Here is a 13,493-nt window from a genome sequence, read left to right as displayed (position 1 = left end):
ACATTGCTTTACGCTCAACTGAACATTGAACAATTAAAATGTGGTTGTTTTTTTTTTTATATTTTTTTTGTATTTTCACAGATTATTGAAGGATATTTCTAATGGAGATCTTTCAAATGTTTTTGGTTTTTTTTGGCAAAAAGGTTAGGATCTATTTTTATACTACACCTGCACTGACAAATTGTAAACATGCGCTTATTAGAGTTTAAATTAAGAGGTACAATCATTCTGGAGTAGAAATCGCATAAATACTGTTCATAGGGACCCAGTGCATTAAGCTCAGCTGGTCAATGGAGGGTGTGTAGGTGGCAGGAGGCAGAGATCCTAACCTGCACTATACTATCTCCCCGAGGGATGAGGCTGGCCACGAGCTTAACAAATCAGCCCCTCCTCTCTTTGGTTATGTCCACTAACTAGCTGAGCCAATCGAAAGGGAGGATTTAGTCTAATAAGTAAACACCAGACCACCTGGGGAAACAAACTGAGTTGCTGCACGGATGCTCAACAATTGGTTTGTTGAGGGGGGGGGGGGGGCATTTTGCTTATTAAAGATCAGTGATGGAAGTGAACCATAATCCTGTAATGAGGAGAGCAGAGAGTGGCCTCTTTTTCTTGGGCACAGACAAGCCTGTGCTTGCATGTTTCACAGGAATAGATTGCTGGACCCTATAGCCCTACAGTAATGACCCCTCCTGTTAGCTTCAGAGATTCATGGCTGTTCATTAGAGATACAAACTTGTGGATGTGATGTACCCACCAGTGAAAGTCTGGTTCAGATTGTACAATGCACAGTTGCTGGTTAATGACACTTCAGTATAACTAAACCAAAAGTTGTTCAGTGAGGTGGAAATTATCCATTTTCTATGCTATAGTCAAATGATGTCATACAGGGCGGCTTTATAGTGAAAGGTGTTTCTAATATTTTGTCTATCCTCATTTACATGCATGAGAAGGACATATAGAAACACCTTTTAATGTAATGCAATTGAATACATCTCCATAAACTACAGTTTAAAAAATTACCATAATGTTGAATCAACACCTCTCTGACACAGTATATGCTTCATAAAGGCTGTATTGAATACATTATTGTTAAGGTAAATTTGACATTTTAAAAAGGTCTTACAATCATAGAATGAACTGCACATCAAACCACTCCTTCTTTAAAAAGCAGTTTGTGTTAACTTGATAATAACCTTGCTAGTAAGTTAAGCAGGAAGGTGCAGCCGCTCTCTGCACTTGGGACTGAGTCACTGAATCAACATCAAGTTTCATAAAACTGCAGTGAGGATTGGAAAGGTCTGATTAAAGGATGGGATCTTTTGTGGTTCCTCATGCTCTTTTCTATTTTTATTCATGCACTGAACTCTAACAATAAACGGACTAATTGTCAATTATCTCAGAGACCTGCATCCCGCTGACGCCAAATTTGATCTTTATTTGAATGTAATTTGGTGGGAAATGCTTTCCCCAGAGGGTTATTTTTTCTTAGGCAGATCTCATTATGCATAAACCAGTCAGATTTAATATTAGTTTTATTATGCCTCTCACTCTTACTTCTCCAAAAAGACAAAAATGGATTTTATTAAATGATATCAAAATAATTGTGAATCAGACCCAATGTGGTGTTTTGAGATGTCCCTTTATTTTCTGTGAGATGCATTTGCCACAGCAGCCCTGTTATCAGCCCGCTGCTTCATAACTTTATAGGCATAAAATATTTACCAGCACTGGGACTCATAAACACATCTTCAGTGGGACGCCATGATTTCACGCTATATCACAAACATTTTAAGGCATCAGATGCACTGCCTGTCATGGACTGTCATTTTTGGTGTGTTAATAATATATCTTGGTCTCTTCGGCAGACATACTTTGGCACTCATGGCGCATAAATAGGTAAATAACGCGGATAAATAGGTAAATAACGCGGCGGTAACGCTACAGCAGACAGCAGAAAACACGCTTTATAACCCTTATACTCTTTAACTTTATCTTTTGTGCGCTTCCCTTCATATAAATTCGAAGAAGCTGTCGGAGTCCATATGTTTTAATCAAATATAGGCCCATGTCACACTACAAATAAATCACTTTGCTCACAGCGCTCCACAGATTGTCCTAATTAAGAGCTGTCTAATTAAATTACAGCCTTGAGTTAACCAATGGCGATACTTGTTTCATTAGCAAAGCAGGGAGAGTGATGGAAAGAAAATCCTTCCTGATTGCAGGATGGTGTCAATTGGCTAATTTGCTGCCTTCGGTACCTCAAGTCATAGCAAGGCGTTTTCATAGTGTTAGATTAGGAAAGGCGTGTGCAAAAGCTTGTGATATAGGTTGAGCTAATAGTGGCTTCCTATTGAGCTATGCAGGTCGAGAATTGCATCTCGCCAGCGAGTGAACTCTCCAAGAAATTTATGAATGTGGGTAGTGGCTTTTCGAGCTCCGATGGATCAGAGCTTTCGTTGCAGGACCATCCTATTATATGTGCAAGTGACAACCTGGAGAGAAGTTCACCTCTGAAAAAAAACTCTAGGGAGATGACGAATCAGTCAGAGGCAGACAATTTTCCCGACTCCAAGGACGCATCAGGGGACGTCCAGAGGGGCAAACTCTCTCCTGATCTTCACGGAGTCTCTGACATCCGTCATAATTTCGATGGATCTGCAGGAGAAAGGTGCATCTTTTCTCCATCTACCCAGCCGCAGTCAGTCTCAGCAGCTCCCAGTGCCATGTTCCCTTACTCGAGCCAGCATGGACCAGCGCACCCGGCTTTCTCTATCGGAAGTCCCAGCCGCTATATGGCCCATCACCCGGTCATAACTAATGGAGCTTACAACAGCCTTCTCACCAACACTTCTCCTCAAGGCTACCCGACCGCGGGCTACCCTTACGCGCAACAGTATGGACACACGTACCAAGGAGGGGCTTTTTACCAGTTCTCCTCGGCGCAAGCAGGACTGGTTCCGGGGAAGGCGCAGGTGTATCTGTGCAACAGGGCCCTGTGGCTGAAGTTTCACAGACACCAAACAGAGATGATCATCACAAAGCAAGGACGGTAAGTGCGCGCACATTGGCTCATCTGCCACACACCTGCAGAATTAGTCGATTTTCGGCTACATCACTGTGAAGCTTTTGTTCCCAAAGTTCAAAATTGACGTGTATTAACATCGAATCACTATTTCCCCAAATAAAAAAAGGATAATGGACTTTGAATTACACCAAGGGAAGCTCATGACAAAAACAGGGAATTGAATCTGATATTTTTGCGCCTTTTGTTTGTTATGAGAGGCGTTTTCTAAAACTGTGTTCCTCCATTTTCCACAGACGAATGTTCCCATTTTTAAGCTTCAACATTTCTGGCCTCGACCCAACTGCTCACTACAATATATTTGTGGATGTAATACTCGCTGATCCAAATCACTGGCGATTTCAAGGAGGCAAGTGGGTGCCATGTGGGAAAGCAGACACAAATGTAATAGGTATTATATTTGATTCATTCCTATATTTACTGCACAATTAACAGTTTTAATTCCATAATTAAACTTTTTTGTTTTTGTTTTGATACATTTTGTCCCTGGATGTGGCTGGAAATTCAGATTTTAAAAATCCTGGCAAACGAATGTATTTCTGATAATAAACCACATATGATGTGTTTTATTTAGCTGTATTTCTGCGTATTCTGTTTTTGTTTAGGAAATAGGGTGTATATGCACCCGGACTCACCAAATACCGGTGCGCACTGGATGCGTCAAGAAATATCATTTGGAAAGCTAAAGCTTACAAACAACAAAGGTGCTTCCAACAACACGGGGCAGGTAATGCAACATCATACCCGATGCTTCAATGGCAAATATGTTTTGATTTATTTATGTAATACCAGTTGAAAAAAATGCTGTTTACTGCATAGCCTAATTATTATTTTTATTATTTTTCATCTGGTATCGTTTACAGCGCAGCAGCAGTGGTGCAGTGTTATTATAATAATGATTATAAATCTGTTCAGTGCTCTGCGTTAATCATCCATCCAAAGTTTGAAGCCGCAGTTTCTAACGTGCGTCTTCAATTGGATCTCCAGATGGTGGTTCTCCAGTCTCTCCACAAGTACCAGCCCAGGCTCCATGTGGTGGAAGTGAACGAGGACGGGACAGAAGACACCAGCCAAACAGGAAGAGTCCAGACTTTCACCTTCACAGAGACGCAATTCATCGCCGTCACAGCTTACCAGAATACCGACGTACGGCCACTTCTTATCTGACACAACACCCAAAAGTCTCTTGACCATTTTTTAACAATTTCAATAGTATTGAAAGAACGAGACAGAATTTTCTACATTTTAAAATATTTCTTATCATTATTATTATTATTATTATTATTATTATCGTAAAACGATGCGGATTTGAATGGGATTCAAGAAAAAAAAAGGCTCAAATTCTAGCAAGACATTGAGAGGGAATGACCTCATCCTATTGGCACAATTTCTCACGCAAATTAAGACTCACTACTAAAATAAGAAATATTATTTTTGAGATTGACGCCACAGTGCGATGATCTCCTTTGTTTTCTGATCAATGCATTATTTTTTCCCACAGATTACGCAACTGAAGATTGACCACAATCCGTTTGCTAAAGGATTTCGGGACAACTATGACACGTAAGATTTCCTTTTCCTCTTTTTTTGTTTTATTTTTTAAGATTTTTTGGGGCTTTTATTCGATTGCAATTTTGTTAATTGTCGACTTTTTGTTTTATTCCATGGTGCTGTAATTCTGAATCCATAAAAAGTCTTCAGCAACAATCAGGTTACCTCTTATCAAAAAGCTGAATAATTCTATAATTCTGCTGAATATTCAGTGAATTGCTATTAAAGTTAAAGGGGGCTCATGAGATTTCGAAAAGTAAAAATGCCTAAAAATGTGGTTTTGTACTTCTGACTTGACTTCAACTGAAGCAAGGCATTTTCAATTCAACAGCCAGAGATGTCACTTAAATATTTGACAACAAATAATCATTAATATCCAAATATTCGTTAAAATTGTTCCGTTATTGTATTGACAATATCCCTCGTTCATGTGAGTTCGGCTCGTCTTACACTGAAAATAACTGCACACTGACGAGCGATTCTAATATTGATCCGCAAAATTCAGATGTGGACAAACTGAACAAAGCGATAACCTTCGGGCAATGCAACTTTGCATGTCAGGATGTTTTCTTCCTTGGTAGAAGGCAGTGGGCCTATTTCCAAACACTCCGCTTGCGTAAAGATCAGATTTGATGCCATAAATGTTTTGAAAGCCTGCAGTTATCTCTAGAACAGTTCCCTCTCATGGGATGTGAGACTCTACTAAATAAAGTCACTGGTGAAATGGATATTGACCTTAATTTCTTTGATTTTTTACAGAACCAGCAACAGCGCGCAGTTTAGTTACTGAATTGTTTCTCTGTTTTTCTCTCCATCTTTTCAGTGTCTACACAGGCTGCGACATCGACCGCCTAACTCCATCACCGGGTGACTCTCCGCGTTCACAGATCGTGCCGGGTGCGAGATATGCCATGCCTAGCTCTTTCCTGCAGGACCAATTTGTCAGCACTTATGCCAAATCTCGCTTTCACCCTGGCATGGGGACTGGTCCTGGCACGGAGCGCAGCGTCCCACTCGGCAACAGCTTGCTATCCCCGCAGCAAACCGAGGAGCCCACTGTTGCCACCCCCCCGCAGCGATGGTTTGTCACCCCTGCCAACAACCGACTGGACTTTGCTGCCTCGGCATACGACGCCGCTGATTTCGCCGGTAACGCGGCCACCTTGCTGTCCTACGCAGCGGCCGGAGTGAAGGCTCTTCCCCTGCCGACTGCAGGCTGCTCCAACCGGCCTCTTGGCTATTACGCAGACCCGTCAGGCTGGGGAGGACGCACGCCGCCGCAGTACTGTGGCGTAAATAGCAAATCCAGCTCGGTCTTTTCCTGCTGGCCCGCTAACTCTATCGCTGGCAGAGCGGGCGCCAACTACCTGGCCGAGGAGGGAGACTCCATCCCGACGGAGAGGTCACCGATCGGCGGCTCGGAGGAGACCAAACCCAAAGACATGACATCAGAGTCGAGCTGGATAGAGACGCCGTCCTCCATTAAGTCCATCGACTCGAGCGATTCTGGTATCTTTGAACAGGCCAAAAGGAGACGAATCTCACCTTCTGCCACGCCAGTTTCAGAGACAGTGTCCCCGTTAAAATCTGAGCTGCTGGCACCCAGAGAGTGTGAGAAGAACTGCACAAAGGACATTGGTTATTACAGTTTCTATGCTCACAGTTAAAAACAATGAAATGTGAATCTATCTATCTATCTATCTATCTATCTATCTATCTATCTATCTATCTATCTATCTATCTAACAAACAGGTTAATCAATACAAATAAAAAAAGATGAGAGGGACTGTCACCTCCACAGTTAATGGCCAAAGTGTAAATTCTTCCACTACTGACTACCCAGTTCTGTCATGGGTTGGGCGCCTTGTTTCCACACTGTTCAGTAAAAAGAAAAAAAACCCCACTGTAATTATGAATATAATGTAGATAATATTGAACATTTTGGTGATAGTGATTAGATGTACACAAAATAGGTCTGATTCATGAGTAGTGTTTTAAAAAGCCTCTTCTGTTAAGTAGCCTATAAACTGTCAGTAAAGAAACATATTGATGAATCTGTACATGAAATGTTCTTGTGTAGCATAATGCTGGCATAATAACCCGTCAGTGGAAAAAAAAAGAAAGTATTTTGTACTTTATCAAAGCTGTAGGCTACCAAAAGTTTATGACGTTACGGATCACTGCTACATCCATGACAAGTGTGGTTAAAGAAGTTATAAATGTTGGTAATGTAGACTTAGAGTCTTTTTTTTGTTTTTATATAAATATTTATTTCATAGCCTGTATGCTATGCTGTTGTGGAAATCTCTGTATCTGCTGTAATGTGATTGAAACGTAATAAATGATGTTATCATGAGGACAAGTGAGCAATGTTTTTTTGTTTTATTTAACATCCTGATTTGCATTCAAAATATCTTTAAATTAATTTAGCTCTTTTTTCATGAACGCATCATTTAGAGCATCTTTCCAGGAATTCATTGATGAATTGAACGAAATGGTGAATATTCTAATCTCACTGTGATCAATTAGAAATGATCCCAATTAGCTGCTGTTTTTTTTTGTTAAATTGGAGACTCTCTTGTGTGTCCTCTGATTGGTCCAGAATATGACACACACAAAACACACAAAACACAAAACCTACTCGCGGATTCAAAAGGTCCGTTTAATGAGACTTCCACGTGGCAAAAACGGCGCAACCCAGCAAAAAAAGTTCAATTAAAGCGGGCACAAAAATAATTGCTGCCTAATAATGGGAGACACTGTGAATGGAGCTGTTATATCCGTATGATCCATGAAACGCACCTGACAGAGTGGACTTTTAATCTGACTCAACAATAAGCATCGTAAGAATCTTTTTTCTTTTTTCTTTTTGCCAATATAAGAGTCTTTTGGTCTTAGTTACACACACTGAAAAAAAAAGTTTTCTGCTCGGCAGCCAAACGAAGTGACACATGAAAAAGAAAGAAAGTCCTGCCTGTGTGAAAATGTGCAAAAAGGGACCAGAAGAGACCCGCAGAAGACAACACGTGATTCTTATAAAAGACGTGCTGAAAGTTAACATTCACTACAGCCGATAGCAGGTTGATTGGTTAGTTGCTGATTGGATGATTCTATTTGTGCTCTGCTTTAAATCATCAGACTTGTAATTGCGTCGTCAAAGAATATTGAACTCTAATATCAAATTAATGACGTTCAGGAATATAATTAAAACAGATACATAATCGGCTCAATGTGCACTTAATTGGAATTTCAGTGTGAAGGAGGTGCTCACAGCTGTCAATAAGATGTGTGGCATTTAGCGTGTGTGTGTGTGTGTGTGTGTGTGTGTGTGTGTAAATGCTCACTCTGACAGTCAGCTATAGGCCTTCCCAGGGATAAACAGCAGATGGCGATAACTGAATGCGGGTCCTGCAATCACACAGCTTTTCATTATGTGGTTCGTGGTCCGCAGCTCTCAGGAGGGCAGGAATCTGAAGCGCACTGATCATAAAAAAAAGAAGAATATAATATATAATATATGTATTAATAAACTAACTTCTATTTATGACTCAATTAAAGGCCGCACTGCGGTTTGCCTCTGGATTCAACCACACGTGGATTGTGATCTACACCAGATGGCGATACTTTACTATTATTATATCAAATCAAGGAATCCCTGCTGTTAAAAACACACGATGAACACATCAAAGAGGGAAGTACACTCTCTCCCTGATCAAAAGTATAAAAACTTAAACAACAAAACAAACAAAATAACAGCTATCTTCATGTATTGGCATGAACAGTCCGGCACCCAGATGGACCAAGTTGGACCCTCTAAAGGGCAAAAGCCCACATTCATCCTCCAGTTCAGTTACTTTAATACAAACCTAGTTCCCCATCCTCCTTATTCCTCAGTCGTTTAGCAATTATTTGATAGATATTAATTCGGTTACTTAATTAAAAAGGTAGAGCTGTGAGTGTTTATTGTCTTGATTGTAGGCACCACTGCCACCATGGCCTAAGATAAGGACCCACATCATCTAGAAAGGGGGGCAGAGAGCCTTTGTGTTGTATATCATATATGCATGTTCTTATTGCTCCACCATAATATCCCCAAACAATAAAATTGATCAAATGTCTCTCTTTTATTACTTTACTTTTTTATTATTATTTAATCGCTTCTTATCTGAGAATTTGGGTTTGGTCCCTTAGTTACTTCCTGTGTTTATCCCCAGTGGGGGACTTGACGCTGTCTCAGAGTCATACAAGTCTAACTTTAGTGGGACAGACAAAGTCATTATCCCCAGAGAACTTGTAAATATAATTCTGCAAATCATAAGATGACTGTATGTCAGTACACTAACACTTTCTTACTTTGCATGGAGTATGAGTGAGATATTGTAGGCAGTGAGTAAGTTTATGCACACTGAGTCACATACTAATAAAAACCAAAAACTGTTACATAACTTGCAGTGACAGATAGCACACATCACATGACATTTTACACGGAAAACGTGGTCCCTCTCCCCTCACCTCTGCGGCTCAAACAAAGGCTAAACATTTCAAGAGTGACGCGTCCACGTCAGCTTGCAGAGATGCGCATGCTTTTTTTTTTTTTTTTTAATGAAAGAGGAGAGGAGCACGAGAGGCTCAAAAGCATCACCGAGCTGCTGACCGACGACGATTTAAACATGTGACCGCTGGGTGGTCGCTCAGTTGCTGCTGCACCTGCCGGATTACACACAGCGGAGGTCTCTGCTCCATCTCTCTGAGACGGTGAACTGCGGGGACAGCAGGATGGAGCCCGCGGACCAAGGCGCTCAGATAGAGCCGCTGCTGCCAACGGTAAAGAGCCCTCATCTCTTGGGACACATATTTACGCATGTAGATGAATATTTCAGGACGCCTTTTTTTTATCCAGACTGTCGAGCTTCATCTATGTGCTGTATATCTGCCTCTATGAGGTAGACACAAAATGTTTAAGTCAACATCTCTCCACCTGTGGAGCTTTGAGCAGTTACAGAAAATGACTTTGTCTAATCAAGAGTGATGTCCCATTACTTTGTGCTTTATCATTTTATATATGACAATTCCCTGATGTGGCAGATGTCCTATTAATATAGGAAATTCAGGCAGAGGTGACCTTGTGTCATCTTATGTTTTAATGAAATTGTGACATATAGATTAAGTGAAAATGTATAACGGGGTAATGCTGTATGTAAATATTCCTACGGCAGCAAGCTCACACAGACATGCTTTCAAAAACATATATGACTATAACAGAAAGTCTCTAAGGGGATGATCTGAGAGAGGTGTGGGCCCATCCCTGTTGGTCTTTGCTGAACACTTTGGAGGAGATTTGTCGTCATTATCCATTTGCTGTTTACACCGAAGCAGATTTTTCCATTTAGCTGAAGGTTTTAGACTGACAGGCTTTTGGCTGAGAGTTTCTTTGCTCCAGCACTATTTTTTTAGAGCCACGTGGCTTTGGTTTCAAAAATGTAAGGTGGCGACCTGACCTTATAAGTCACTGATCATTTAAGAATCTAAAAATAACATTTCACAGTTAATCTTTATCTGATTCTGAGAAAAATAAATCTTTGACTGTGAAAGTGTTTTGAGTGGCTGATTCCTGAACTTTTGAACTTTCTAGACTACACTGAACACTGACATATTCGTACTATATATATATATATATATATATATATATATATATATATATATATATATATATATATATATATACATATATGTATATATATCTCTATATATCTATATGTATATATATATACATATATATATATACTGTATATGTGAACACTTCTACATGTAAAGTGATGATTTTTGAAATTTCAGGTCACTTCTTCCTTTGGCTCATCAGTTGGCCGTGGAAGTTTGGTGAGTTACATTCCCTGGATTTTATGGCGTCTATCACTTTGAGGATCAAAGATAAAATTAAAAACTAGCATATAAAATGCACATTTTTGTGGCATTGAGGTAATTGATTTGTTGTAGACCAAACTCTAAAGTCTGTAAGTATAAGTCGGACTCACTGGTGGAGCTGCAGAAACACTCTGTAGTGACAAAGTTGACCTGATGTGACATGACAAGTTTATCTATAGCGTTACTTTACATACTTATAAAGAGGAAAGAGAGGAGGCATGGTATGAATCACGCTTTGTCTTTGATAAGATGCCTCTGGGCAGCAGCGATGATGTCACAGCTATAATCTCATGATGAGAGACTGGTGGCTCTGTTGATAGATGCTCAATCACAAATTACAGTTGTTTGACACGACAGAAGGGCAACGGCATCTATGAGGCATGGTGTGAAGCGGGGCAGCAGGAGTTTGTACTGCAGAGGTGTTGCACTCTGTCCAAACTGATTACATAGCAGAGGACAGACACAGAGGGAAAGCTCATGCATTCTGAAAAGTCGGAGTCTCCTTATTGGCTCTTCAAATATCAGGTAGGACAAGACTCGATCTTCATCTTCACTGTTGTAACGTTATGGCTAATACACTCACTGGTTTGACTGAGGAAATTCAAATTGTCATGTGGTTAACAGAGGTCATGGTGCGTTTTTTTTTGGACATTTTGCAGATAAGGACCTTTCTTTCCAAGTGTCTAAAATGAGCGTAAAATCCTGGCAAAAAAATAAATGGGAAAGAGCTTTTTTCCCGCTGACCAGTACTGACCCATCTTACAGCTTGTAGATGGATGCAGATATTAAGTCTGCCAAAATGAGGGATCAAAGCTGTAAAACACCTTAAATAGCAGAATTTAGAGCGTATGTGACCTCTCACAGGATGCTGAAGTTTACAGCAGAGACATTTAAGGATTACAGTGCATTTTGTGCCACATGAAAGCCTGTGCGGTTAATGATATTGCTGCCACTGATGGTTCCAAAATCGCCACAGCCATCTGCAGGGATCAGATCCAAGTGTGTGCCACATCCTGTGATATCACTTCAGCTGTGCGGTGTGCCAGTCCTTTAACATGGTTTTGCTGGTGAGTAGATGATTATTACTGGGGTGTAGTTTTGCCTGGGGTGTAATTAGACCACTATTTATGAACTTTTCTTTGGATTCCTGTTTTTTCTTTAGAACCTGTTTTGTCTTGCAAACCGAGTTTATTGATCTGATCTTGCTCTGATCTCCATGATGGGATTAGTAAATCAATATGTCACGATTATGTGTTAACATCCTAGCATCTCTTTGTCCAATCAGCCCTTTTAAATGGCACAAAAACACGGAGTCTGTTCGTGTGGGTTTTATACAGAACCATCACGGCAGCTGCTTCAAGTGGATCTGTTTTTAACTGATTATGGTGCACTTATTAAGGAATATCATGGTAAAATACATGAGGTCCTCCAGGCCTTGGGTGACATGGGCCTATAATTGACCATCTGTCAGGTCAGAGGTGGGACCTTGACAAGTATTTTTGAATGTGCATTGTTTTCTTTTGTATGTAGCCTACTTTTAGAGGTATCATTTCTTTTTGAGGACTCAAAGAATAAAGTATGGAAACTTGATATTACATTTGTAAGGTGCCTCTCTCTGATTGGTAGATCTGTTTATCTTTTTACAAATAAATATAAACACAGGAAGGTAAGAAACTGTAAGATACTGTAATGCTAGTACTTAAAGTACATATAAGAAATGGTAAATTGATGCTATTCGGATGTGTGTGTGTCATACACGTACTTCATGCCAGCCTGCATAAGTCAGTGCCCCACTTCAGTCACACCATGTGTGGACTCGCATCACATTACAGTTTTTAAACAATTATTGGTGTCACACATTTCTGTATACTGAATTCACTTTTTCAAAATTGTTCAGACAGTTCTCTTTACCGACATGCAGCTCAGCAAAACAGTTAATCTAACTCCCAAAATGCACTAATGCAACCAAAACACTTGATACACATCTCAGGATCAACTCTTGTACCTTTGTCTCCCAACAGTAACACTTTGTCACTCATCACTTTGTATTTATCTGATTAGCATAAACCAAGATTGCATTACAGCAACAAGAGGCGCACTTCTTTACTGCATTGGTTGTGTTACCTTACAGTAAATGTCACAGAAATTAATCAGAAATGCTGCTATATTCTTCAATATGCTTCATAAAATAAAGTCAATTTTTACAATTGTATGTAAATATGTGCAAAATGGACTGTAAATACACAGAGTTATGGTGGTGGTTGAGTTTGAGTGAGAAAACCGTTGATGAATTTTGAAAGATGTGGCCATTGAATGCATTTTGTGTCAAAGCAATGAAAATTGATCTTCAGTTTAGTCCACACTGATTTCTGTTGTGCTGACTGTTTGAAAAAGTGAACTCAGTGTTGTGAAATATGTGTTACCAATTGTAAAAAACAACAACTGTAATACTGTTTTTAGAAGTGTAACCATTGTATGTGAGCATGGTGCACATTTAATATAGGCTAATGTGGCTGTTTTAGTAACAAATACTGACACTTTAATCTGAGCAGGGATATGTCGATCTATGCCCTGTATATTTGTAGACAGATTATCAACCGCAGCCCATGTGGCACTGCAGCTGTGAACAGCAGTGCCCTTCATTATCATAATGCCTCGATGGTCAACTGGTGGTCAAGATGGCTCAGGGAAAAGCTGATCCAAGCAAGCTTTCAGGATAAAAATACCTACTGTGATAAGTGCTTTGAATCTGGTTGTAATTTCCAGCAGACAGGGTTGATCCTGCACAACCCAGTTGTATGTTTGTATTGCTTTCTCAATCCCAGCTGTTGCTGCTTGGATTTACAGTAAATGACAGTGTCAAATGAGTTTTACTCTTAACCACTGGTGCACTAATCAACACCAGCATGTAAGCAATCATGTCTGAACATTT

General features: G+C 40.1%; 1 protein-coding gene across 1 annotated transcript in view; it reads left to right on the top strand.

Moving 5' to 3' along the window:
- Positions 1-2,396: 2,396 nt before the first annotated feature.
- The window catches only part of LOC139291950 (sodium-driven chloride bicarbonate exchanger-like), a 28,220-nt gene continuing 17,123 nt past the window's right edge, over positions 2,397-13,493 (top strand). Inside the window, 9 exon segments of the mRNA XM_070914027.1 lie at positions 2,397-3,055; positions 3,325-3,479; positions 3,694-3,815; positions 4,076-4,234; positions 4,590-4,651; positions 5,463-6,248; positions 9,335-9,365; positions 9,367-9,463; positions 11,022-11,086. Coding sequence (XP_070770128.1) covers positions 2,415-3,055; positions 3,325-3,479; positions 3,694-3,815; positions 4,076-4,234; positions 4,590-4,651; positions 5,463-6,248; positions 9,335-9,365; positions 9,367-9,463; positions 11,022-11,086 — 2,118 coding nt within the window. The 5' untranslated portion in view covers positions 2,397-2,414.

This window comes from Enoplosus armatus, chromosome 11, assembly GCF_043641665.1.
Source record: "Enoplosus armatus isolate fEnoArm2 chromosome 11, fEnoArm2.hap1, whole genome shotgun sequence".
In the NCBI taxonomy this organism is placed as follows: domain Eukaryota; kingdom Metazoa; phylum Chordata; class Actinopteri; order Centrarchiformes; family Enoplosidae; genus Enoplosus; species Enoplosus armatus.
The sequence above is the reverse complement of the archived record's forward strand: the minus strand, read 5'-3'. Positions and strand labels throughout refer to the sequence as shown.